This window comes from Scomber scombrus, chromosome 20 (assembly GCF_963691925.1).
Source record: "Scomber scombrus chromosome 20, fScoSco1.1, whole genome shotgun sequence".
NCBI lineage: Eukaryota > Metazoa > Chordata > Actinopteri > Scombriformes > Scombridae > Scomber > Scomber scombrus.
The window spans coordinates 23,012,536-23,038,262 of NC_084989.1; the positions used below are offsets into that span (position 1 = coordinate 23,012,536).

Consider the following 25,727-nt stretch of genomic DNA (forward strand, 5'->3'; position numbering starts at 1 on the left):
ACACACACACACACACAGAGAGAGACACACACACACACACATAGAGAGAGACACACACACACACACACACACACAGGAAGTTGTGAAATGTGAAAAATGACTTCTCTAATAAGGAAATTCATTTTCATTTTTAAGCATTTTGTGATGAGGAACCTTTTTTTCTTCTTTTTCTTTCTGGGGGAACGAATGAATAATTGATTCTTCCTTTTGGTGATCTGTCAGGAAAAATGGGCTGAAAGAGGCAAACGAGAGCCCACATGTACTGTCAGGATTCATTACGCTGTGTTTGCAGCCGCCGAGCGTGTGTGTGTGTGTGTGTGTGTGTGTGTGTGTGTGTGTGTGTGTGTGTGTGTGTGTGTGTGTGTGTATTTACTGCTGACTGTGGCGTGCATGTACAGACAGGACCAACGCTCCAGACACTGAGCAGAAAGGTTGAGTATTGCAGACATATTTATACTTTTACTCATCACTGAGGTCAGGAATCATTACTCAATATCAACACAGACCGATTGATACCAAGTAGCATCGAAACGTCTCCCTTCAAACAATCCTTTCTGCACCCAGAGTTAAGAAATATGACGTTTGTGGTGGTGGAGTCGTGGTGAATTTGTGCCAACACTACACGCCTGTTCCACCCATAGATTGTATATAAAATGGACGTAACATCCGTGACGCCACCCATTGGTTTGTGGACTGCTGATCGGAGGCCAATAGTATCGGATCTGAGCAGCGCCATCTTGAAAATTTCCGGTGCATGCCGGGAAAAATAAAAACACGGATTCTACTTATATGGGCATCAGGAGGAGCATGAGGCGCCCTCCTGAACCTGTGAACCAATCAACCTGTCAATCACGACGTAGCCACGCCCTAATGCATACCCTGCTTTATCGTCACATATAAAATCAGGGAGGCCAAAATGTCCCAAGTGAACATCATACTGCATTGAAGAAGGCTTTAAACTAGCGATTGAGACCATAAACACATTTTGAAAACGTTTACTGAGGTTAGAAATCAAGTGAGAAGTTGGTGAATTCTCCATTGACTTGTATAGAGACGGAAGTCCTTTTGACACCAAAACGGTCGCCCCCTGGTGGCCTTTTGATAGAATGCAGTTTTAAGTTACTTCCGCATTGGCCTCATTTCAGAGGACCTGAACTCCCCACCTGGTTCCACCGGATAAAAGCATATAAGCAAAAACAGGAACACTAATATGATTAAACACCTAATTACACATGGAGAAAATGTACAGGTGGAGAATTGCACTGTGTCTCCTGAAGTGGAAAACACCTCACAACGTTACTTCAGGTGAGATAAATGGTTAGTAGAGTAGTATAAAGTCTGCAGGCTGCAGCTCCCAATGCAGGTACGATATCCTTTTAAATCACACCTGCATTGGGAGCTGCAGTGTGTCAACTTTTTTCTTGCTAGTAAACTTAATTTCTCATCTTCTGTGCTTTAAATCTTGGTTTTTATTGGTTGGTTCTTGCTCTAGTGTGCAGGGTTTGTGTGCTCGTTTGCTAACTCTGTCTGTGGTTGTTGTTGTTGTTAAAGCAGCGGTGTGTGTGTGTGTGTGTGTGTGTGTATGTGTAATTTGAAGACCTTCAAAATTGCTGTGTAAGCATCACAAAACTGTACATTTAGTTGATTTCGGGCATAACGGTGAAGTGTTTTTAACGTCTCATCTCTATATTATATTGCACTGTAAAGCTTATATCTTCCTCTGTTTGTGTATTATGTTGCTTTTAAATATTAAAGTGTCCAAAAAACAATAAAAGGAGTAAAATAAAAGAATATACTGCTCAGATTAGACGTGTCAGACTGTAAAAGCAGTTATATACCTCTAAGTTTTACAATGTGGACAACTAAAAACAGCTTAATTTAAATAAAATGTATTATTATTATAATTATTAAAGCATTATGAGAAGTTTAATCTACTTTTAGGATATTCTAACAGTATGGAAACCCTCATATCTCAGCGTAGGGACACTAGAAAGCTCACATTGTCCTCAACATCAATCAATCTTTATTTATGTGGCGCCAAATTCCAACAAAAAAAAAAAGTTCTCCCATGACACATTTCCTCTCGCTTCAGGTTCATTCAGCAGACTTTTAAAAGGTCAAAGACATTAAAAAAAAAAAAAAAAATCTGTGTCTGTACAATCTGTGCAAACCTGCCTCGCATTAATACGACTCACAAAAAGCTGCATTAGTGATTCTAACGGCTCTGAAAGGCTCCTGAAGGCAGCATAATATCACATTATGTTGAGGTGACTCAGCTCTGTGACCTAAAAGGAAACAACCAGTTTAATTTTACAAAACACACACACATGCAGCAGGATGTTTTATATCTGCTCTTCTTTTCTTTTCTTTTCTTTCTTTCTCTTTTATCCGTTCTGGCTGTCGGACCCTTCAGCTCGACCTGTAAACTCCACTACGGTTTCCTCCAGATGTTCGGCTGCTGCTGAGCTGAAGTCAAACGGACGACTCAGCGAAGCTCGAACTCAGACTTATATGAATCGGATCGCTGCAGAACAGACACGGCCGAGGGGGTTTTATGACATTTATGGGTTCAAGTAGTAGAATAAGAAAAAAAGAAAGGGGGATGCTATTGCTTTCAATCGTCTGAATGAATAAAACTCTCCAGCAGATGATTGACAGTCCGCTGCTTTATTAATAATATATAAACTCTGCTTTAATCTGAGCTCACAGGTCTGTTATTGATCTTTATTTTATGTTATTAGATTATTTATTCAACTGCATCACTTCTTCATTTTCCTTGAAGCTTAATAATAAACCCAAATATTACATTTCATTGGTCATTTTTCTACAGTATTTAGCCTTTAACTCAGATTAATAGTTGTCTTTCTTTGTGTTTTATCTGTTAAATTAGTCCAAATGTTCTTTATAAATAAATTTAACTTGATTAAAAAGCTTTAATCAACAACTTTGATAATATATTCATTATTTAAATCATTTAGAAAACAAGAAAAAAGGCCAAATAGTCTGATTCCAGCTTCCTAAAAGTCTGTTTTATGTCGATGTAAACTGAGTATTTTGGGGTTTTATACTGTTGGATTAACGTGTGTTGTGTATTTAAAACTAAAGATGTAATTAAGACGAGTTAATTACAACAATTAGTCGACCAATCGATTCGTTGCGTGACTGTAAATTAATCAGCAACTACTGTAATTAGATCATCTTTGTTATAAATGTAATATAATCTCAGTATTTATTGTTATTAATGTAATATAATCTTATTTTATATTAGTTTAAGTGTTTTTTTAAAAGCCAAAAAACATAATATGTGAGAATCTGATGCTTTTCTTTCTCCTAAATGATATATAACTGAGTGTCTTTGGTTGATTGGACCATAAAAAGGCATTTTGAATAAGTTACATTGGGTTTTTCAATATTTACTGACACCTTAAAGACAAAACAATTAAAGTAAATAGTAAATAATCATCAGATGAATTGATATTATTATTAGTTGAAACCCTACTGAAAATCTCCTTCAATGTATTTAAACCTACATTTAATGGATATAATGTTATTTAGAGGCTTTCCTGAGCTGTCAGATGTTAACGCTAACCCTCCGTCGCTCCTTTATGATATTAATGTAACATAACAGCAGAAATACAAGGCAACACAATCTAAACTAAGTGGTAAATAAAAATTAAATCAAATTATGACTAAAACCCTAAAAGAGAGCTCTTAAATAAACGGAGCTTTTCTATCATAAAAACTTGGTGCACGTGTTTGTTCGTGTGCATGATGGGGCTGCAGAGTGGGGTCAGTGTCAAGCCTCTCCCACAGTGAATAAGTGACCTCATCCTGGACCCAAACATGATACCGTGTCTATGTAACACACACACACACACACACACACACACACACACACACACACACACACACACACACACACACACACACACACACACACACACACACACACACACACACACACACACACACACACACACACACACACACACACACACACACACACACACACACACACACAGCTGAGCAGCAGCAGATGGCAGCAGATGTGAGTCGGTCCCTCAGAGAGCAGCGATGTTCCTAACGCTGTCTGGAAACCATTTTCAGGCTCACTGAGGGCATCAGAGTGTGAGAGAGTGTGTGTGTGTGTGTGTGTGTGTGTGTGTGTGAGTGTGTGTGTGTGTGTGTGTGTGTGTGTGTGTGTGTGTGTGTGTGTGTGTGACTGACTCAACAATGAGCAGTGTAGAAGTGAATGTGTTGCCTCCTCGTAGTCATCTCCGAATCAGTGATGATGTCGACTTGTGCTATGATTTATATGTGTGTGTGTGTGTGTGTGTGTGTGTGTGTGTGTGTTTGTGTGTTTGTGTGTGTGTGTGTGTGTGTGTGTGTGTGTGTGTGTGTATCATAATGAGGCAACGTGTCTGTGAATAAGTGCTGAAGTGTGATCTCTTTGTATTTGCACACCAATTATAGTTTTTATATATTTTTTAAACGAGGACATTTTTTTTCCTTCTTCACAAAAAGCTCCGAAACTTGATTTACTGCCGCTCGGAAACGCTTCTTACGACGTGACGGAAAAAAACCGAATGTGTTTAAAGTTATTCTGAATGGTTTTTACTCAGAGGTGGAGCCAACGGCAAATGTCTCAGAGAGGAGGGTGAGGGGAAGGGGGGGGTGATGTCGTGTTCATACGGGAATAACGCTTCATATTTTAAGAGCGGTTCTCTGAGGGGAAAAGGCGGTCGGAGTGTTGCAATCCTCTCTTCACATGAAAAGTGATAAAAATAGTCTAGAAAGTGGGAGAAAAAAAAGGAAAAGCTGGAGAGACAAATTTAAACTTCTCACCTCTGTAAAGCTGGTCGATCACGGTGAGAAGAGGGTGTAAATGTTAAGTTTGATCTCAAGAGGGCCAGACCAGTAAAACTTTATATATATATCATAACTTTACTATAATTGACTTTTTGCATGTTCGATATATGAATGCTTTAAGGGTCAATGTCCATGTGGTTTAGTTTAAATTTAAAGGGGTTATAATGTGAAAATAAACGTATGAATAACTTGCACACATCCTTTTTTTGTGGACCCAGCATCAAATTTCTGCTTTTAATCCATTTAGAGAGAATATATTAGAGGATTATGGTAAAAATGTCTAAGTGGTGTAACCATAAAAACTTTGTACCAAATAATTCAACTTGCTTAAAAACAGTAAATTGTCAATAAAACACCATATCAACTAGTTTGGCATGATCTTACATTATAACTTTTATATTAAATAAAGGTAATGGAATACAATTGTTCTAAATATTACATTGAATCTGGTAACCATGGAGATCAGGAAACATTTACATGTTTTAAATGAAGTCATTATTAGTATAAGTCCACTTAAATCCACTGTAGGTGATAAAATATGTAATATGTATCATTCTTTTGTGGTTACACCATTTGACATTTTCAGGAGCATTCAGTCTTACTTTTGGTTAAAAAAAATGGTGCAAATGTCATTTCAAAAGACATAAATCTAAATAAAATAATTGCTTTAAAAAATGAGTCAAATGATTCTTTGACTGATTGTGGCTCTAGTTTAGATGTTGCAGGTTTAAAGTTAAAGTTAGATTCCCTCCAGATGTATTTAAAGATGTAAAACACTGTGTCATCCTTCTCCCTTCATTAAAAATGCATCAATCTATGAAATGAATATTCTCAGTGTGTTTTTTTTGCACTGCAGGCTTCAAGTTTCCACATCACGAATTCTGGTCTGTGATTGGCTCAAAACTAGCTGTGATGTCATAAATCCTGCACGTAGCTTCATGTGTTAAACTGAGACTTTAAGTTGAGCTCAGAGAAACTTTCCCTTATTCAGCAGATGGATCACAGAGAAGCTCAAACATGCAACTGAAATGTATTTGAGTGGAATGAGACTTTAACATTATATACTATAATGTTAATGAAGGGTCCTCACAAGTATAGCAGAGCAAACATGAGCATCAGTTTCACACATTCAAGACTTTCTGCAGCGTGAGAGAGAAGAGAAATGCCTCATTATTGCCTCATTTTAACCTGAGATAAAACACACACACACACACACACACACACACACACACACACACACACATACAAACACACACACACACACACACACACACACACACACGGAGAGGTTTCACAGTCAGTTGAGCCAGTGGAACAGTGTAAATCACTCATTAACAGCTTTCTAATATATTCATATATTCATCCTCACACACACACACATTGTGACGTTCATACCGTTTTCACATTCAGTTTCCTTCCTTGTGTGTGTGTGTGTGTGTGTGTGTGTGTGTGTGTGTGTGTGTGTGTGTGTGTGTGTGTGTGTGTGTGTGTGTGTGTGTGTGTGTGTGTGCAGACTCTGGAGAGTGAGGTAATGAGTGCTCAGCTCTTCTCAGACAGCCGATCCATAAACCATCTCCTCTGCATTTAAAAATCGATGTGTGCAGCTGCCCTGCCTCGCCTCGCCTCGCCTGCCGACACACACACACACACACACACACACACACACACACACACACACACACACACACACACACACACACACACACACACAGCGAGGAAGGCCCGCTATGTAAGATCAAAGTCAGATTCTGTTTTATTCAAGTGGAGACATCAGGCTGCTGTCAAATGCTGTGAGCTCTCCTCTGGTGATTCTCAGCTCGTAACCCTTTTAAAATGTGTGTGTGTGTGTGTGTGTGTGTGTGTGTGTGTGTGTGTGTGTGTGTGTGTGTGTGTGTGTGTGTGTGTGTGTGTGTGTGTGTGTGTGTGTGTGTGTGTGTGTGGTCCAGCCAGAGAGAGACAGGATCCCCTCTCAGACTGGTCCTTATGAATAATTGTTGAAGGTCTAAAGAGGTAAACCTACAGAGAGGCAGCAGGAGATAGTTTACTCTCAGTTTAACATCGTTTCCTCTTCATGTCATTCTCTGTTTCTGATGTTGAACTAAGATAAGTAGACGTGCTTTAAGTGCAGCGTTATGTTGTCTTTTATAATGTATAGATTTATAGATAGTAAGGGAGTAGAGACTATATCAACCTATCACAGATATATCAGTATCAGCGTATATGTGGTCTGATATGTGCCGATATTATTATATAAAGTTATATTTTCTGTTTTTATTTTGTTGTTGTTGTTATTGTGTAGATATATATGTGTATTTGTTCTAACTTTTATGTTGTTGTATTATTTGCTATAATATTTTAACATTTCTTTAGGTGAAGGCTTTGGAGCCGATTCAGGTTTTCTGCCTCTCCCTTTAATCTATATTATCATCATTATTAGTGTAAATTTTAACAAAATAAACTAAACTAGGCAACACTTACTGTATATTTGATTTTTTAATCTTAATCTTTTGGCTTTTGGTTTTTGTTATTTAGTTAGTTATAGTTATTTATAAGTATTACATTCCCAGTGTAGTTTAATGTATTTTTACTTTATTTTTACTAATAAAGTAAAATAATAATATGTATATAATATAAATATAATATTCTATTTTATTATACATGATATTATTTTACATATTATTATTTATTATGTATAATAATACTAATAATAACAATAATAATTACTATTATCTTTATTTTATTTTTATTATTATACATAATATATTTGTTTTACATTACACACATACAATATACATTATTTATATTAATAGTATTACAATGCTTAATAATAATAATAATAATAATAATAAATAATAATAATAATAATAATAATGATACACAATAATAATAATAACAATAATAATAAAAATTCCTATAAAAAAATTCTATGTTAAAAATTCTTATAATTACATCTCTTCCTTCTCCCTCATGTATTCCTCTCTGAATATATAAATATGTAAATATGGTTTAACTGTTGGACACTGGATGTGTGAAGTCTCCTCAGTGTTTTTGGGTGAGGGGGGAGAGAGAGAGAGAGAGAGAGAGGGAGAGAGAGAGAGAGAGAGAGAGAGAGAGAGAGAGAGAGAGAGAGAGAGAGAGAGAGAGAGAGAGGGTTTGTTCTCTGGAGGCTCCCTCAGCAGATGGATGTGAAACCAAACTGAACATACATCACACCGCTCAGAGAGGAGAACAACATCCAACTGCAGCAACGAGGAGAAAAACATGCTTCTGACTGGAGGGGCACTTTAATATTTCAGATGACTAAAATCTTCTCATCATGATCCTGAATAACAATAACAAGTGGATCCTTGTTTAGACAACATAAAGAGAAATGTCACAGTCAGTCAGTCAGTCAGTCAGTCAGTCAGTCAGTCAGTCAGTCAGTCAGTCGGCTCTTTAGGGACATTTTACACTCTGACATTTGAGCCTGTTTGAGACTAAAGTTGATAATTATTGTGACATATTTGGTGAAAACAGAGCCCTAGATCAGTCTGATTGCTGCTACGATGAGTCACAAGTCATATAAGTGATGTGTTGGTGCAGTCGGACATGTTTAAGGTGTTATTAACAGCCTGTTGCCTGCAGCTCTGTGTAGTTTCTGTGTGTTTTTTAAGTGTTTTTAAGTATTTTTTTAAGGTTTTAATAGTCTGTTGGTGCTCAGGTTTTAGTGTGGACTGTGTTTCTGCTCTTAAATGGAGTCAATAAGACGATTTTAATATGCACGACTGTTTAATTCGCTAAAAAGAAGCCGTTTTTAGGTGTTTTTACATCTTTTTAAGATATTTTTAGATACTGCAGGACCGTGGAGATGGTGGAAATTGGGGGGGGGGGGGGGTGGGGTCTTTTAGCGCTGCAGCAGCACCTAATGTCTTCTCAAAAGCCCTGAAAACGTATTAAAGTCCCATTTCCTGAACAGCGACTTCAACCAGCTGCTGACTGACTCTGACTGAGTTTATAATAATTGTGAGTAAGAGTGAAACTTTCAGCAGAGGGAGTGTAACTGGGTGAAATGTGATTCAAAATGAATGTTACATTTTTTTTAGTTTCCCTTTGATGTAATTCCTTATTGTTATTTATATATTTTTTATGTGCAGTCTTCATGGGAAATAGTTAATAAGGAACCAAAATAAAATGTTAATGTTTGCAGTAATAATAAACGGCAGTAAATTAAATCTGTGAATCATCTTGTCAACTGTTAGATCCTCCTCTGCTGCAGGGCACATTATTGCACTTTGAGTATTTTATGATGATTTATTACATATATTGTTTGCTTTATTAGTACAACTTTTGCATATTTGATTAATTAATTTAATATTTTTCCCACCTGTGGTCATGTGTGGTTGTCTTGACGATGGATCTACCTGCAGTAACCGACTCATTTCAATAAAGTATTTGTTTTATTCTAAGTGCAGTTTTTTTTTGGATAAACTTTTAGGTAAAGAAACACACTCATCCTCTTTGATAAATCCAGGACACACACACAGATCAAAAAGACGGAGGAGCATAAAGAGGAGAGCTGATCCCTTCGCTGTGATTCATCTCACAGTCATCACAGCGGCAGCCTCAAACTGATCTCCTGCCGCCTGACGCACCGACCGACTGTGACTAAGGTTTTATTACCATGTGACCATAGACTGTATATAAGAAATGGACGTAACATCCGTGACGTCACCCATTGGTTTGTGGACTTTCTGCTCGGAGGCCAATAGTTTTCGGATCTGAGCAGCGCCATCTTGAAAATTTCCGGTGCATGCTGGGAAAAATAAAAACACAGATTCTACTTATATGGGCATCAGGAGGAGCATGAGGCGCCCTCCTGAACCTGTGAACCAATCAACCTGTCAATCACGACGTAGCCACGCCCTAATGCATACCCTGCTTTATCGTCACATATAAAATCAGGGAGGCCAAAATGTCCCAAATGAACATCATACTGCATTGAAGAAGGCTTTAAACTAGCGATTGAGACCATAAACACATTTTGAAAACGTTTACTGAGGTTAGAAATCAAGTGAGAAGTTGGTGAATTCTCCATTGACTTCTATAGAAACGGAAGTCCTTTTGACACCAAAACGGTTGCCCCCTGGTGGCCTTTTGATAGAATGCAGTTTTAAGTTACTTCCACGTTGGCATCATTTCAGAGGACCAGAACTCCCCGCCTGCATGTGACGCGTAATAAACATATATGTCTGTTGTTGTCGCCTTTATTCAAGTCTCATATTAAATTACTGTTGTGTTCTCCTCAGTTAAAGAATAAAGAAAACTGCTCTGTGGATTATCTGGTGGAGGATATATTAAAGGCCTCATGTTTTTATCCATCAATCCATCAGTGCAGATAAAAAAGTAATTTGTCTCGGCTGTCTGTCTGTCAGAGTTAAATCGGACCGCTGACGGCTCGACCTGAAATTAAATTGAAAAATGCAGACAGGCCGAACAGATCGGGGGGGGGGGGGAGTGAACTCATGTGATCTCACTGAGAGCGACGAGTTCATCTCCTTCACCTGGAGATTAAGACTAAAGGGATTCTGGGACAATGATTGTTGTGTCTTTTATAACATAAAGTGTTCAGACTGTAAAAGACACAATTAAAGTTCAAGTACGTGAACAGGTGTTTGATTTAAGACAACACTAACCTGTCGACACTGGTGCATTACACAAGTAAGAACAGAGTGTACACTTGTAAAACACCATTAGATAAGTATTAAATTAAATTGAGGTGAAGTCAGTTTGTTTGAGGTCTGATACATATTGAATCATTTCCTGTTAATATAAAAAATGGCAGGTTGATTTCTTGTAAAGGTCAGTGACAAATAAGGTTTGGCAAGATGAGCAATTCAAAAAATATGTTAAAAATAGATTTAAAAGCAGCATCAGGTTTTTTACCAAAAGTAAGACTGAATGCTCCTGAAAATGTCAAATGGTGTAACCACAAAATAATGATAAATATTACATATTGTATCACCTACAGTGTATTTAAGTGGACTTATACTAATAATGACTTCATTTAAAACATGTAAATGGTTCCTGATCTCCATGGTTACCAGAGTAAATGTAATATTTAGAACAATTGTATTCCATTACCTTTATTTCATATAAAAGTTATAATGTAAGATCATGCCAAACTAGTTGATATGGTGTTTTATTGAACATTTACTGTTTTTAAGCAAGTTGAATTATTTGGTACAAAGTTTTTATGGTTAAACCACTTAGACATTTTTGCCATAATCCTCTAATATATTCTCTCAAAATGGATTAAAAGCAGAAATTTGTTGCTGGGTCCACAAAAAAGAATGTGTGCAAGTTATTCATACGTTTATTTTCACATTTTAACCCCTTTAAATAATATAGTTTAGAATTATAGTGTAATTGGTACATGTTGTTAGTCTCTATTCTGCATAAATTATCAGTTGTTTTCAGTACAGTATACCCTTTTTAATAATAGTCATAGTATACTTTTTTTTGCAGTTAGTATACAAGAAATCAACATGACATTTTTTTTATATGAACAGGAAATGATTCAATATGTATCCGACATCAAACAATGAGTATGAAATGGTGCTTTATGTTGACTTCTGCCAGACATCTCACACCTCACTATGACTTAGCCAAGAAGACCCATGTAGGTTGCATATAGGTGTGACTGCTTTAAAGGCATGTTGAGTCATTATAAATCTTTTAGATGTTCAAATTTTTAAAAAAAAAGACGTTTTCCAAACCGTGTGAAAGCAGAAGATCCACATGAGTGTCTGCACGGTTGTTAAGCTAAGAGGAATAAGGTGTACTCTTGGTGGTTTCTGTGGTTGGAGGCCTTCGAGTTTCAGATAAACCTGTTCCGGTGCACGCTCTCAACATCGAGAATATACTTGCAAAGTCTTTAAATGAATGCTCCACTTACCTCAAACTTTATATGTATGCAAATTGAGTAACCACAGAGAGTGCAACAACCCAGCAGATGCTCCTGTGGATCTTCTGCATTCACACAGATCAGGAGAATATGTGTCTTCTTTTTCTGGGTTTTATTTTTTTAATTTGAACATCTAAATAATTTATTAAGACCTCAACAGGCCATTAACCCTCCTGTTGTTTAACCAACTTCATTCCAACATATAACCACAGGTTTTACACATATTCTTTGGAAATTATAGTCAATAGGTCTTACTTAAATGAAACCATGCCTCATTTTTGAGTCAACGCCTGTCATCCTCCCAGGTCAAACCTAACCCGAGGACAACAGGAGGGTTATAGAAGTCACACCCATATGTAACCTATATGGGACTTCTTGGCTAAGTGGTAGTGAGCTGTGAGCTGTGAGCTGTTCGGCAGATATTAAGCAATAAGTCAACACAACGCACCGTTTCACACTAATAGAAAGTGAATCGAGGCATTTAGACCTGTGTTATTCAGTCCAGTTGAGTCAGATTTAATCGGGCAGATCTGAACAACAGCAATCATACTGAGACCCGTCGGCTGTTTGTGCCGGGGAACATCTTCAAGACCTTCTTCCTGTGTTTACCTTTACGTCTTCCTCGCTCCTGCCCTAATGAGCGCAGTAAACATTGTCTCATGGGCTTTTAGTGATGCATTGTGGGTGTTTTTTTTCTCCTATGTGAAAACAAAACCAAACCCACTAAGACAGCTGATTCAGACCAGAGCAAAACAAACTATATGTATGAAAACGCCCTTAATCAAAACACAGACAGACAAATTGTGATTCTTAAGGGCCGTCCACACTGAGAACGATAACTATAACTATAACAACAACGATATGAGCATCCACACTGAGAACGATCATGTCTGCAGCTTAATGAAAATAGATACTGATGAGCTGTTACTGCTGTTTGTTGTACAGAGAAATAAAAAGACGGGTGCTGATTCAGTGTGTTGATCAGAAGTATTTCAGACACTAGATGCTGTGATGTTTCAGTATTTACAGACCAAACTGAGCCGCAGCACATGTTGAAGCTCAATGTGGCACTAACACACAGTATAAACCAGGCGGGGAGTTCTGGTCCTCTGAAATGATGCCAACGTCACGTTCTATCAAAATGCCACCAGGGGGCGACCGTTTTGGTGTCAAAAGGACTTCCGTCTCTATACAAGTCAATGGAGAATTCACCAACTTCTCACTTGATTTCTAACCTCAGTAGACGTTTTCAAAATGTGTTTATGGTCTCAATCGTTAGTTTAAAGCCTTCTTCAATGCAGTATGATGTTCATTTGGGACATTTTGGCCTCCCTGATTTTATATGTGACGATAAAGCAGGGTGTGCATTAGGGCGTGGCTACGTCGTGATTGACAGGTTGATTGGTTCACAGGTTCAGGAGGGCGCCTCATGCTCCTCCTGATGCCCATATAAGTAGAATCCGTGTTTTTATTTTTCCCAGCATGCACCGGAAATTTTCAAGATGGCGCTGCCCAGATCCGATACTATTGGCCTCCGAGCAGCAGTCCACAAACCAATGGGTGACGTCACCGATGTTACGTCCATTTCTTATATACAGTCTATGGTGTGAACGGTCCTTTACTCAAGGAAAATAGTGGAATGAATGCATCAAAATTGATATACGATGAGAAAAGAAAGGCTATTAAATGAGTTTGTTGATCTATACCGGATACACTGTTAGTATGTTAGTAGGTCCTTCCTTTTAAAAGCACACCATGTTCAAATTTGTCCATTTTGAAGATACTACAACATTAAAACAGAGTTGAAAGTGGGACACAGGAAGTGACTGAAGAACAAGAACAAGAACAAGAGGAAGAAGGAAAAAGAAGTGGTGTGTGATGCAGGCAGAGTTAAAAATGAAAGTGGGTTTACCTCAAGAGTAAATAACAACATCTAAACCAAAAATAACACCAGGAATGTGATGTGAACGTCACAAATCAACACTGATATCAGGCAGTTTGCAGGAAATGAGGGAGGGGGATGTTTTTTTCTTTTTTCTTTCTTTCTTCTTTTTTTTGTGCTTTAAGATGACTCATTAATAGTGAGCTACACCACGCTCCACTTCGCTATGATACCGGCAATTATCTTGCGAGAGTGGGCGATGGTTTTCTCTCTAAACACACAGAGGAGATATTATCTGAGAGTAAAACAGAAACTCGTAGACAGAGTCGTACACGTGTCGATGCACAAACGACCGGAAAGGGTGTTTACTCGTCAATAGCATCCAGCGATCCAGTAATGCATATCTGTATCTCTAACACACACACACACATATGCACACACACACATAGAGAGATAGGCAACTGCCATCAGTGGGTTCAGAGTGAGACGCTGTTGTGAGTACAAACAGAGCGCTGGCTGTGTTTATGACTGGAGCCCACTAAATGTCAGGAAAGACTAACAGAAATCTCCAAACACAATCTGGAAGAAGAAGCACCTCTCTGTTTGATGTGAACACAGAGAGAAGAGAGAGATGGGAGGGAGGACTTACAGTGCAGACCGGCATCGAGTCTTCCTCACTCAACAAGTCCTCGGGGTCGTGATGAACGTCCTGTAATCACAGAGAGAGAGAGTCAGAGAGAGTCAGAGAGAGAGATGTCACATGTTAACACACACCTGATACACAGAGGTGACATGGCGGTCATAATCCTGCTGCTGCAACTCATGATTAGTTTAATTATAGATTAATTCATTTGTTGTTTGGTCCATAAAACGTCAGAAAATGGTTAAAAACAATGTATATGTTTATTATAAGCTGTGTCAGTGAAAGCTCAGCGCAGATATCAGCAGTTTTATTCCAATTAGACGCCGAGATCCGCCTGTAAAAGAAACACGTACTAGTTAAACCTTAACGAGGCGGTGAAATTTACAGTCTGCTTCTCATTAAACGTACAGCAGGTTACAGCACAGATCAGATCTGTGTAGAAATTCTTTCTTTTGACACATCAAGGACTCCCGCTGCCTACAGCCCTGGTTTGTTTTCAATTTGCTCTGCCAAAGCATTCAGAGGTGGAGCGAGCCACTCAGTGAGTAGGCGTCTTTTATTTTCATCTCATCATCGTCACCATCATCAACATCATCATCATTCCTCCTGCTCCCCGTTTGTGTGACACAGACATCAAACCAGAGTTCACAAACAAGCAAAAAAAAGAAACTAGAGGCTGACTGATACTGGATTTTAGAGCTGATGCCGATACAGATGCCGATAATGATATACGTACAGAATACATGCATGAACACATTTCTTTTTTGCAGTGATCCTTAAAATTGTATCACTTGTGACAAAGATATGTAGTGGATATTGATATTTTACAGTTTAACAATAAACGTTATCTTATAAAATGATGTCAGTGCTCTTAAACAACACTGGGAATCTGAATGAAAAAACACAGAGAACAAAAAAAAACATATTTTTATATATATTTATATACTAGGGGTGTGACGATACACCAGGCGGGGAGTTCCAGCCCTCTGAAATGATGCCAATGCGGAAGTAATTTAAAACTGCATTCTATCAAAAGGCCACCAGGGGGCGACTGTTTTGGTTTCAAAAGGACTTCCGTCTCTATACAAGTCAATGGAGAATTCACCAACTTCTCACTTGATTTCTAACCTCAGTAAACGTTTTCAAAATGTGTTTATGGTCTCAATCGCTAGTTTAAAGCCTTCTTCAATGCAGTATGATGTTCATTTGTGAAATCTTGGCCTCCCTGATTTTATATTTGACGATAAAGCAGGGTATGCATTAGGGCGTGGCTACGTCGTGATTGACAGGTTGATTGGTTCACAGGTTCAGGAGGGCGGCTCATTCTCTTCTTGATGCCCATATAAGTAGAGTCCGTGTTTTTCGTTTTCCCGGCATGCACCTGACATTTTCAAGATGGCGCTGCTCATATCCGAAACTATTGGCCTCCAAGCAGCAGTCCACAAACCAATGGGTGACATCACGGATGTTACGTCTATTTCTTATATACAGTCGAGAACGAGAACAAGATGAGATTTTAACACTATTTTTAAGAAAACTTCAATGATGAAATATATGACTGGAAAAATAGTCTACTTTCTAAGTATGAATTATCATATGCAGTATGAAAGCACTAAACAGGTTTTGCACCCTGACTCCATAAAGGTAGACAGAAATAACCAAAAATGAAATAATTCTAGTATATAAAAATAAATGAAAATGAATTATAACATCTTGCTAATAGAAAACACAGAAATAAAAGTAAATTGCATAAATCCCATGCCACACAAATAAAATAACATACTTAGTAGTGTGACTCATTTTACTTTTTGCATCATTAGGCTTCCATAGCTGCTCCTCCTACTTCAGGCTCTCAGTGTAGAGACCTGAGGTCAACCTACTGCTGCTCTTCTCCTCATCTCCTACCTCTGACTGTTAGATCTTCTAGAAGCTGCAACAAGGTTAATGATCCACATGGTGACATAAGAAGAAGACGTGACGTGCGAATGAGCGATAGAAATCCAATCTTCTTTTTTTATGTGTGTATGGTATGACGCCCATATCGCCCAGCCTACATCCACCACTGATGCTGGTTGCAGCTGAACACCGCTTCGTGAGACAGCTTTCACCTCAACAAGAAATATCGTCACATTTTAATATCTCAAGATCTCATCACACTCCGAATATACACATAAAATACAACATATTCGCCATGACTGATATATGTGTGATAGGGCAATATCAGTCGCTGATATCGGCTGACCGACCACCAAACTCTTGCTTCTACCTCGTCTGCTCGCTCCCGAAACAACAGCAGATATGAATTAGCATCATTTAAAGCAAGTTAGCAGCCTGTCTGTCCCTGCTGGAACCAGAGCTGCAAGTCAGGCACTGATAGAGCCGACAGAAACAATCATAACAAATAAAAGGCGATTATGGTGTTTACTGACTTTGCTGCTAAGTGCGGCCAGCGCCAGGAGGATAAGCCTTTAAATCTGCACAGCAGGGGGGAAAGAGAGAAGAAAGAAAGAAGAAAAGACAGTGGGCAAAGGGAGAGAGAGAGAGGAGATGGGCAGCAGACAGACAGAGAGGGAGAGAGAGAGAGAGGGAGAGAGAGTGATGGATTAGGGTGAGGAAGAGGAAGACAGATTGAAGGTGACAGAGAGGACGAGGAAGAAGAGCTCTGGTTTTCCTCTGACTGAGCGACTGGGATCGATCCTCAAAGCTTCACAGTGTAGCAGCGAGTGTAGAAAACTGTCATAAATACTGAAAGATGGAATTAAATAAGCCCATTTCCACCTGCTGTTACCTACATAGTATCTAGATTATATTATTATTATACACTTGTCGTTAACATGCCTCTCAGATGATCCGATGACCAATGGACGGTTGGGTATCGGTAATAAATGGATAACAAATAGGATCGAAACAACTTCAAATTTGACTTTTGGGGGGGAAAACAATCTAAATCATTCCTGACAACATTCATATCATCATAAATTGCAGTCAATACAACTCAACATCTAAATGAATAAGTGAAATATAGCTTCAACAAAGAATCAGCAACTATTTTGAGGCTCTGACATCTTTGCTGCACGACAACTGACGTTAACTTCCTGCACCATTCATAATCATTAAGGCTGAGTATCGGTACTCGATACTTTTAAGGTATTGACCAAAATATCTCGATACCAAGTAGTATCGAAACGTCTCCCGTCAATCGATACCTGCAATCGATCCTTTTTGCACCCAGAGCTAGAAAATATGACTATTTGTATGGACTTGCTCTCAGCCAATCAACAGCAAGCGTTCCTCTCTTTAATGCAACATGTGATTGGTCCACTGCCACAGCAGCTACAACCCGTCTGTGGTGGTGAAGTCGTGGTGAATTTGAGTTAGTGCGCTTAGCAGTTCAGCAGCCAAGATGCAACCTAAACGCTCTAAAGTGTGTCTACACTACACGCCTGTTACCACGGATACAAGACAGAGACCTTAATGTGTTAATGGGAATCTGATGAAAGACTTGGTTGGTATCAGTATCACTTTAAGGGGACTTTGATTGCTACTGGTATTGTAATTATTTAAATGACACCCAGCCCTAATCAGTACTCAATATCTTTTAAATCGATTGTAGTATTGAAACGTCTCCCGTCAAACGATACTGCATTGATTCCTTTTTGCACCCAAAGCTAGAAAATATAACTTATTTGTGGGTCAATGAGCAATTCAAAAATAGATTTAAAATAGATTTAAAAGCAGCATCAGGTTTGTTAAAATGTACATTTATTATTTTTGTTGGTTTTATATCATTTGAAATGACATTTGCACCATTTTTTTACCAAAAGTAGGACTGAATGCTCCTGAAAATGTCAAATGGTGTAACCACAAAAGAATGATACAAATTAAATATTTAATCACCTACAGTGTATTTAAGTGGACTTGTACAAATAATTACTTAACTTTAAAACATCAAATGAAAAGGAGAGAAAAAAGTATTTCTACATTTAAATTTTAAAGCATTTTGTCAACATTGGGCAGCACGTATCCTGAAAACAACCATTTTTTCTAAATACGTTTTATCAAATGAAGTAAAATGTGTTACAAATCATTGTGTTGCATTGTAAAAGTGGATTATAATTATTTCAAATTTTAGTTCACATTTATTTCCCTTTATATAAAATCAGATTTTTATGAAATAATACTGGTTACACCGAATGACACTGGGTTGCATCACGTCATTGACCCATGTACGGACTTGCTCACAGCCAATAAACGCAGGTGTTCTTTGATATAATGCGATGGGTATCTAATGAAGTTGGTATCAGTATCACTTTAAGGCGGCTTGGATTTGTAGTATTGTAACTTTTTAAACGCTACTGAGCCTTAACAAGTAGACAGCGTTAATTACAACACGTATAAATGACCTCTGTAGACTCATTGTGGTCGAATCACTCTAACCTCTTCCGTAAGTGGTCCAGGCTGCGTTACACCACATGTATCTTTTGCTTTTGTAGTGTGAACGCTATCGTGTGTCCTCATGAGTCCCCTACAGCAAGGACGTAACAGTGGAGGGGTGTAAAGATACATCGATCTACGTCAATACATCGATTCAATGATCAATGAGCCGGCCAGATGTTCGTGGTTACAGTAACGTGAACAGCTGGAATAGCTCGTACATGTTTATTAGCTCTAAAACAGTTTAATTAGCTTTTTTAGCTGCTATAAAAACAAATCTGGAGCTTAACTGACATAATAAGCTGGAGATGTATAATAGAGACAGATGTGTGAGGTATAAACAGTTTACCATCATATAAGACCAAGAAAACCGACAAATCCTCTCATATGATTAGCTGGAACTGGCAAATTTAGACATTAGTGCTTAAAAGAATAATTAAAAATGGTTAATCACTTAGTAAAATAGCTGCACGTCATGTTTCTATTGATCAAATATATTATTGCAGCAAATACAGGTTGTTGCAATGCAGCACAACAAACTAACTAATGAACTAAAACCCTTTAAATTAGGATATTTGATCAAATTTGGACATTTTCATCCAGATTTTCTGATGCAATTCTTTCACGCAGTAAGTAGAGCTGCAACCGATCAATCAGAATCATTGATCACAAACTACTCTGATAACCAATTGATTGTTTTTGACATTTTTTAAAGAAAAATTTGCGGGTTGCAGCTTCGAAAATGTGACGAATTGAAGCTTTTCTGCCTCTTTCGTGACAGTGAATTGTTGTTTTGTGCTGTTGAATAAATCTCTTTGGGTTATATAATGCTGCAATTAACGATTATTTTCCTTATCGATTAATCTATTGATCATTTTCTCAATTCAGTGATTAGTTGCTTGTTCTGGGAAAAGTCAAAAAAGGCTGATTAGAGTCCAAACTAACAATCTACAACCCAAAAGAAAGTAGAAAATATTCACATTTAAAGCTGGAATTTAAAGAATGTGGACATTTATTTCTTAACGAATGACTCAAAACCATTAATTGATTATTGAAATAGTTATAGGAAGCTTATTGATTAATCATTGGAGGCATTTTTCCCCCTAATTCTCTGACATTTTATAGACTAATCGACTCATTCCAACTCTTTTTATTTGGATTTTACACCAGTAACAGACGGCTTGAATGTCAAAAAATCCTCTTTACTCATTCCCACAACTTAATCGACTCATTAAGAAAAGAATCAGCTGATTAATTGATCATTAAAGTGACCTTTGGCTGCCGTCTGGGTAGCGAGAGAACATTGAGGTCAGATTTAGCGTGCAGCTCTAAAAGGATCTCGTCTTTCCTAGAGAAGCATCTCTTTCTTTATCCCCGACAGCTTCGCCACTAACTCCTCTTATGTGTGTGAGTGATGTTTTGTGTCTCCGCGGTGGCCTAGAAAACTAAAATGAGGCTTGTGTGACAGCTTTTCCGCCTACAATGAAAAGACTCAGAGAGAGGTGTAAACCCCCCCCCCCCCCCCCCCCCCCCCCTCCCCAGACGGGTCAAAGATCAATTTCACTGAGCGTCAGCAGCTACGTTCCTGCCCGGGTCGGTTGGTAGCGAGGTGGGGAAAAAAAGAAAAAAGAAGAGGCTGCGTGGGAAAGCTGAAAGCAGGTATGAGCTTGTTCACGGGGCGAGACAGAAGAAGAGAGAGAGAGAGAGAGAGAGAGAAGAAAGAGAAGAGAGGAACTGGCTGTGACTCAGTGCATTTTCTTTTACGTTGGAGCCGATCGTGAATCAGGTTTGATTATTCACAATCTGCCTACAGAGTGACAAACAGCCATTTCTCCATGCAGCCTTGTGACACCTCAAACAGGAAGTAGAGAGAGAGGGCGAGAGAGTCACTCATACACACACATACACACACACACACACACACACACACACACACACACACACACACTCACACACACACATACACACACACACACACACGCACACACACACACACTCAGACGTAAGCTCTTCCTGAATCATGCGACCGCAGTAGCACCGCCTCCTGCTCTTTATCAAGATTCAAAAACTTGTAGGAAGGAAGAACTGGAAAAAGACACACACACAGTAACTCACAAACACACACACACACACAGTATCTAACACACACACACACACACACACACACACACACAGGAGCTGTTTTTGTGTTCAGAGACTAAGGCCTTTTGTAGACTGATCTCACACTTTGACTTTCTCTTGCAAGCACGGATCAAAATAATTTAAACAATAACATCAAATCTGAACAACAACAAACTTTAAACACACTGCAACAAAAATCTGTTCAAAATCCCCCAAAAACTGACTTATAACACTATAAAAAAAAGGTGCTTCTGATCACATTTGGCTCCATTTTACACCACATTTATGTTCTTAAAGTGTATTTGTAGTTAATGACACAATTATCAAACAGGAAATGAATTATTATGATCATCTATTAATCATTTCAGTCTAAAATGCTTCTTTAAATATGAGTATTTACGGCTTTTTTTCAATGTTAAATGACGCTAAATTAAATATTAAGTTATTTTAAAGACACACTTTGAGTTATTAGTCAATTATAATGTGTGTTTTGTTTGGTTTTACATGTTTACTTGTTTAATAAAGATGAATCATGAATCATTTCAGTCATTAAACAAGCAAATATGAGGATTAATTGCACTTTTTTTGGTCTTATTTGATAATAAATTAAATATAATCGGATGTCGGATTGTTTTTCTAACTACATAATCTGCATATTACTTTCTAATGAACATAATCTTTAGCAGCATCTCCTTATTAGTTTACTTCCTGTCATTTGCAAGCCTACACTTGAGCACTGCAACACAGCTGTGAGGTTTGCAGCACATTGATCGACTATAGTGACATTTATGATACTTTATAATATATGTGTCCTGTAACACTAATGCAATACTTCCATAAGGTGTTAAAGTACAGATAAGTGCTTTTTATGGCAACTTTAACATCTTAACTGGATCTTAAAGGATAGCTGTAGTGACTTTAAAGCTACTTGCAGCAATTAAAGCTCATGAGTGGAGCTTTTAACATCATTTTACGCCCATTTAAGAGCATTCGTTGCACCAAATAATAACATTTTTTCTCCTTTATAACATTTTCTACCTCGTAATCTGACCCTGGGACAGCCGATAATGATATTTAGTCGTCGTCCGTGCAGTACTTTAGTATTTATGAGTGATCTTGTGATGGTGTTTTAATCTAATGTTGTCCCTTTAGCGTCCCCGCAGTGAATCGACTGTCTTCTTCAGGTGCTTTCAGCCTCACATGCGGCACTTTTTATGTTCTTATATGGGACTCAATAATTGATCTAATCGTGACATTATTGCACTTTATGGCACTTTCAACTTCACAGTGTCGCCTTGTGATGATGTGTAGCGAACATTTATTAACTCATAGTGATCTTATAGGACTTTATAGCATTTATGTGACCTATAATGCTACTTTAATACTTCTATTTAGTGTATTACAGGTTCATCTTTTCATACATTTTAAACCCTGCTATGCTTTAAAATAACATTTATTATACCAAGTTATTATTTAACCATCATATTATTGCACTTTGTGACATTTTTCAACCACACACTTCAGCACTGAGATGATTTATAGCACATATTGATTCGTTTATAGTGTTTGTGTGTCCTATAATAATATTATAATACTTCTATTTAGAGTATTACAGTGTGTGTGTGTGTGTTTGTGCTGTCACATTGATCTTTTCTTACATTAAAGTGTTTTTGAATCGAGAGTAATGACACTCAAGTGGAGCTAAAGTGCTTTTAATCGCATATATGTTGATTTTAAACCTTTTTATAACATTTGTTGAACCAAATAATGATCTTATTGTAACATTATTGCATTTTATGGCATTTCAACCCCAAAGTTTAGCACTGTGATGATGTGTTGCATATATTTATTAAGTTATAGTGACCTAATTGTCCTTTCTAATACTACACTACTACTATTTATATATATTTTCTTACATTAAGGTGTATTTCAGTTTATAGTAATGACATAAAAGTAAATCTAAGATGCTTTTAATCAAGTGTAAGATCATTTTTATGTCCAATTATAACATTAAATTACATTTATTGAACCAAATTATGATCTTAAAGTCACATTTTTGTACTTCATGGCATTTTTAACCCATTAATTTAGCGTCTAGTTGTGTTTATGTGCTCTCAGGTTGATCTTTTCTTACATTAAGCTGTTTTTGAATCTATAGTAATGACACACAAGCGACACTAAAGTGTTTTTAATCCCATATAGGATCATTTGAAGCCGCTTCATTATTCTAACTGTAACATTATTGCACTTCATGACATTTTCAACCCCAATATTTAACACTGTGATGATTTTATGGCACATATTTGGTAAGTTATAGTGTCCGAGTTGTATTTGTAGTACTTCTGTGAGTATGTGTGTGTGTGTGTGTGTGTGTGTGTGTGTGTGTGTGTGTGTGTGTGTGTGTGTGTGTGTGTGTGTGATGTCAGATTGATCTTTTCTTGCACTAATGGGTTTTCTGAATCTATAGTTTGCTTTAACACTCTGCATTTTAAATCACATATAGGATCATTTTATGCTCCGTCATGCTTATAAATTACATTTATTGTACCGATATATTAATTTATTGTCACATTTTTGTACTTTAAGACATTTTCAACTGCACAGTTTAGCTCTGTCGTAATATCCTGCACATATTTAGTAGGTTATAGTGCCCTAATAGTGCTAGTGTGACCTTTAACACTACTTTAATAGTTCTACTTAGCGTATTTCTGTGTGTGTTTCTGCTCTCAGGTTGATCTTTTCATACATTAAAGTGTTTTTAAGTCTATAGTGTGTCTGACTATGGGTCATTTTATACCCTGTTATGCTTTTAAATGGCATTTCTTGTACCAAATTATGATCTTAAAGTCACACTTTTGTACTTTAAGAGATTTTCAGCAGCATGGTTTAGCTCTGTGATGATGTGTTGCATATATTTGGTGGGTTAAAGTCACCTGTAATACTACTTTAATACTTCTATTTAGAGTATTTATGTGTGTGTGTGTGCTCTCAGATTGATTTTTTCTTACATTAAGATGTTATTGAGTCTATAATGTGTCTAACTAGAGTCATTAACACCCTGTTATGCTTTTTAATTAACAATAACTGATCTTATAGTCACATTTTCATACTTCAACCACACAGTTTAGCTCTGTAATGAAGTGTTGCACATATTTGATGCATTTGGTTAGAGTGACCCAATAGTACTGGTGTGTGCTGCAATACTACTTTACTACTTCTACGTAGAGTACGACAGTGTGTTTTATGCTCTCAGGTTGATCTCTTCATGCAGTGTGTTGATCTTAAACTAAACTGAACGTCCTAACAGGAAATTTAAGGGTGGCTTTTGTTAGTTATTGTGAGCTAATGTTGACTTTCAAGGTGTTTTATGGTGTGTGTGTGTGTGTGTGTGTGTGTGTGTGTGTGTGTGTGTGTGTGTGTGTGTGTGTGTGTGTGTTTGTGTCTACAGCACCATATGGCATCATGTGTGTGTGTGGTTTAAATAGATATATATATGTGTGTGTGTGTGTGTGTGTGTGTGTGTGTGTGTGTGTGTGTGTGTGTGTCTGTGTGTGTGTGTGTGTGTGTATGTGTGTGTGTGTGTGTGTGTGTGCGTGTGTGTGTGTGTGTGTGTGTGTGTGTGTCTGTGTGTGTGTGTGTGTGTGTATGTGTGTGTGTGTGTGTGTGTGTGCGTGTGTGTGTGTGTGTGTGTGTGTGTAGTATCCAGTCCATATCTAAATGCTGCCCTTATATCACTGCAGCACACTCTTGCACAACACAAAGTCAGTGAGTTTGACAGCAGTACTTAAAACCCCCCCAAAAAAGTGTGTGTTGTGTGTCGCGTGGCTCACCTCTCCAGCCGTCCCCCCCATCGGCATCTTCTGCCAGGGATCTGCCAACTGAGCCAGCGGCATCTTTCTTCCTCCTTCTACTTTTCCTCCCTTTTTTTTTTTTTTTATTATTCCTCTTTTCTGCTGCAGCTCGTCGTCGACACTTTTAATCTCCACCTATCTCCTTTCTTCTCAAACCTTCCTTTTTCTTTTTTTCTTTTTAAGTCTAATTCAATGTAACAATATGTGGAAGCTGGTTCCGTTTCCTCTCTCCGAACCTCCCGCGGATCCTCCACCGACCGACCGACCGACCGAGCCGAGCCGATCCGAGCGGACAAGCTCTAATTCCGGATCTACTGTGGCGCTGAGTCCGCCCCTTCCTCCGGAGAGACAAACATGAGAAAGAAGCAGGCGAGGAGGAGGAGGAAGAGGAGGAAGAGTAGGAGGAGGTGGAGGACGCCCTTTTTCGGAAACGGATTCACTTGAACACACATACACACTTATCTCTCAATCTCTCTGTTTCTCTCTCTCTCTGTCTCTCTCTCACTCACTCACTTCCGTTATTGCCCAATATGGCGGCCGGTGTCGGCTTACCTGTCCGTCAGACCAGCTGCGTCACGGCTACGTCACACCAGGAGGTGGCATCCGAATATATAGGTAATAAAAATATATATATTTTTATTTTTATTTTTATTTAATCTATAAGAAGATTCACAACTGATATCATAGTTTCTGATGTTAACAATGGGTTTAGAAAATATTTTGATTTACATAAAAAAGCATAAAAAATGGACTAATTTACTGCTTATTGGTTTTATAAAGGTAAAAATGCCATATTTATACATTTAAATATGCAATCTAAACAAATGTAAAACACTGTCTGATTTTGAGTTGTCTTTGCTTACTTCTTATTACTTATATAAAGGTAATTATAGTCACTATACTTTAGCCACTACTGGCTGCTAAATGGCTCGATTGTTCAGACGTGTACTCAATTTTTCCTTTTTATTCCTTTTATCCATCCTT

General features: G+C 37.9%; 1 protein-coding gene across 1 annotated transcript in view; it reads right to left on the reverse strand.

Annotated features, from left to right (window-relative positions):
- The window catches only part of rps6ka3b (ribosomal protein S6 kinase, polypeptide 3b), a 50,545-nt gene extending 25,208 nt beyond the window's left edge, over positions 1 to 25,337 (reverse strand). Inside the window, 2 exon segments of the mRNA XM_062441808.1 lie at positions 14,344 to 14,403; positions 24,723 to 25,337. Coding sequence (XP_062297792.1) covers positions 14,344 to 14,403; positions 24,723 to 24,785 — 123 coding nt within the window. The 5' untranslated portion in view covers positions 24,786 to 25,337.
- Between the last annotated feature and the right edge of the window lie 390 nt (positions 25,338 to 25,727).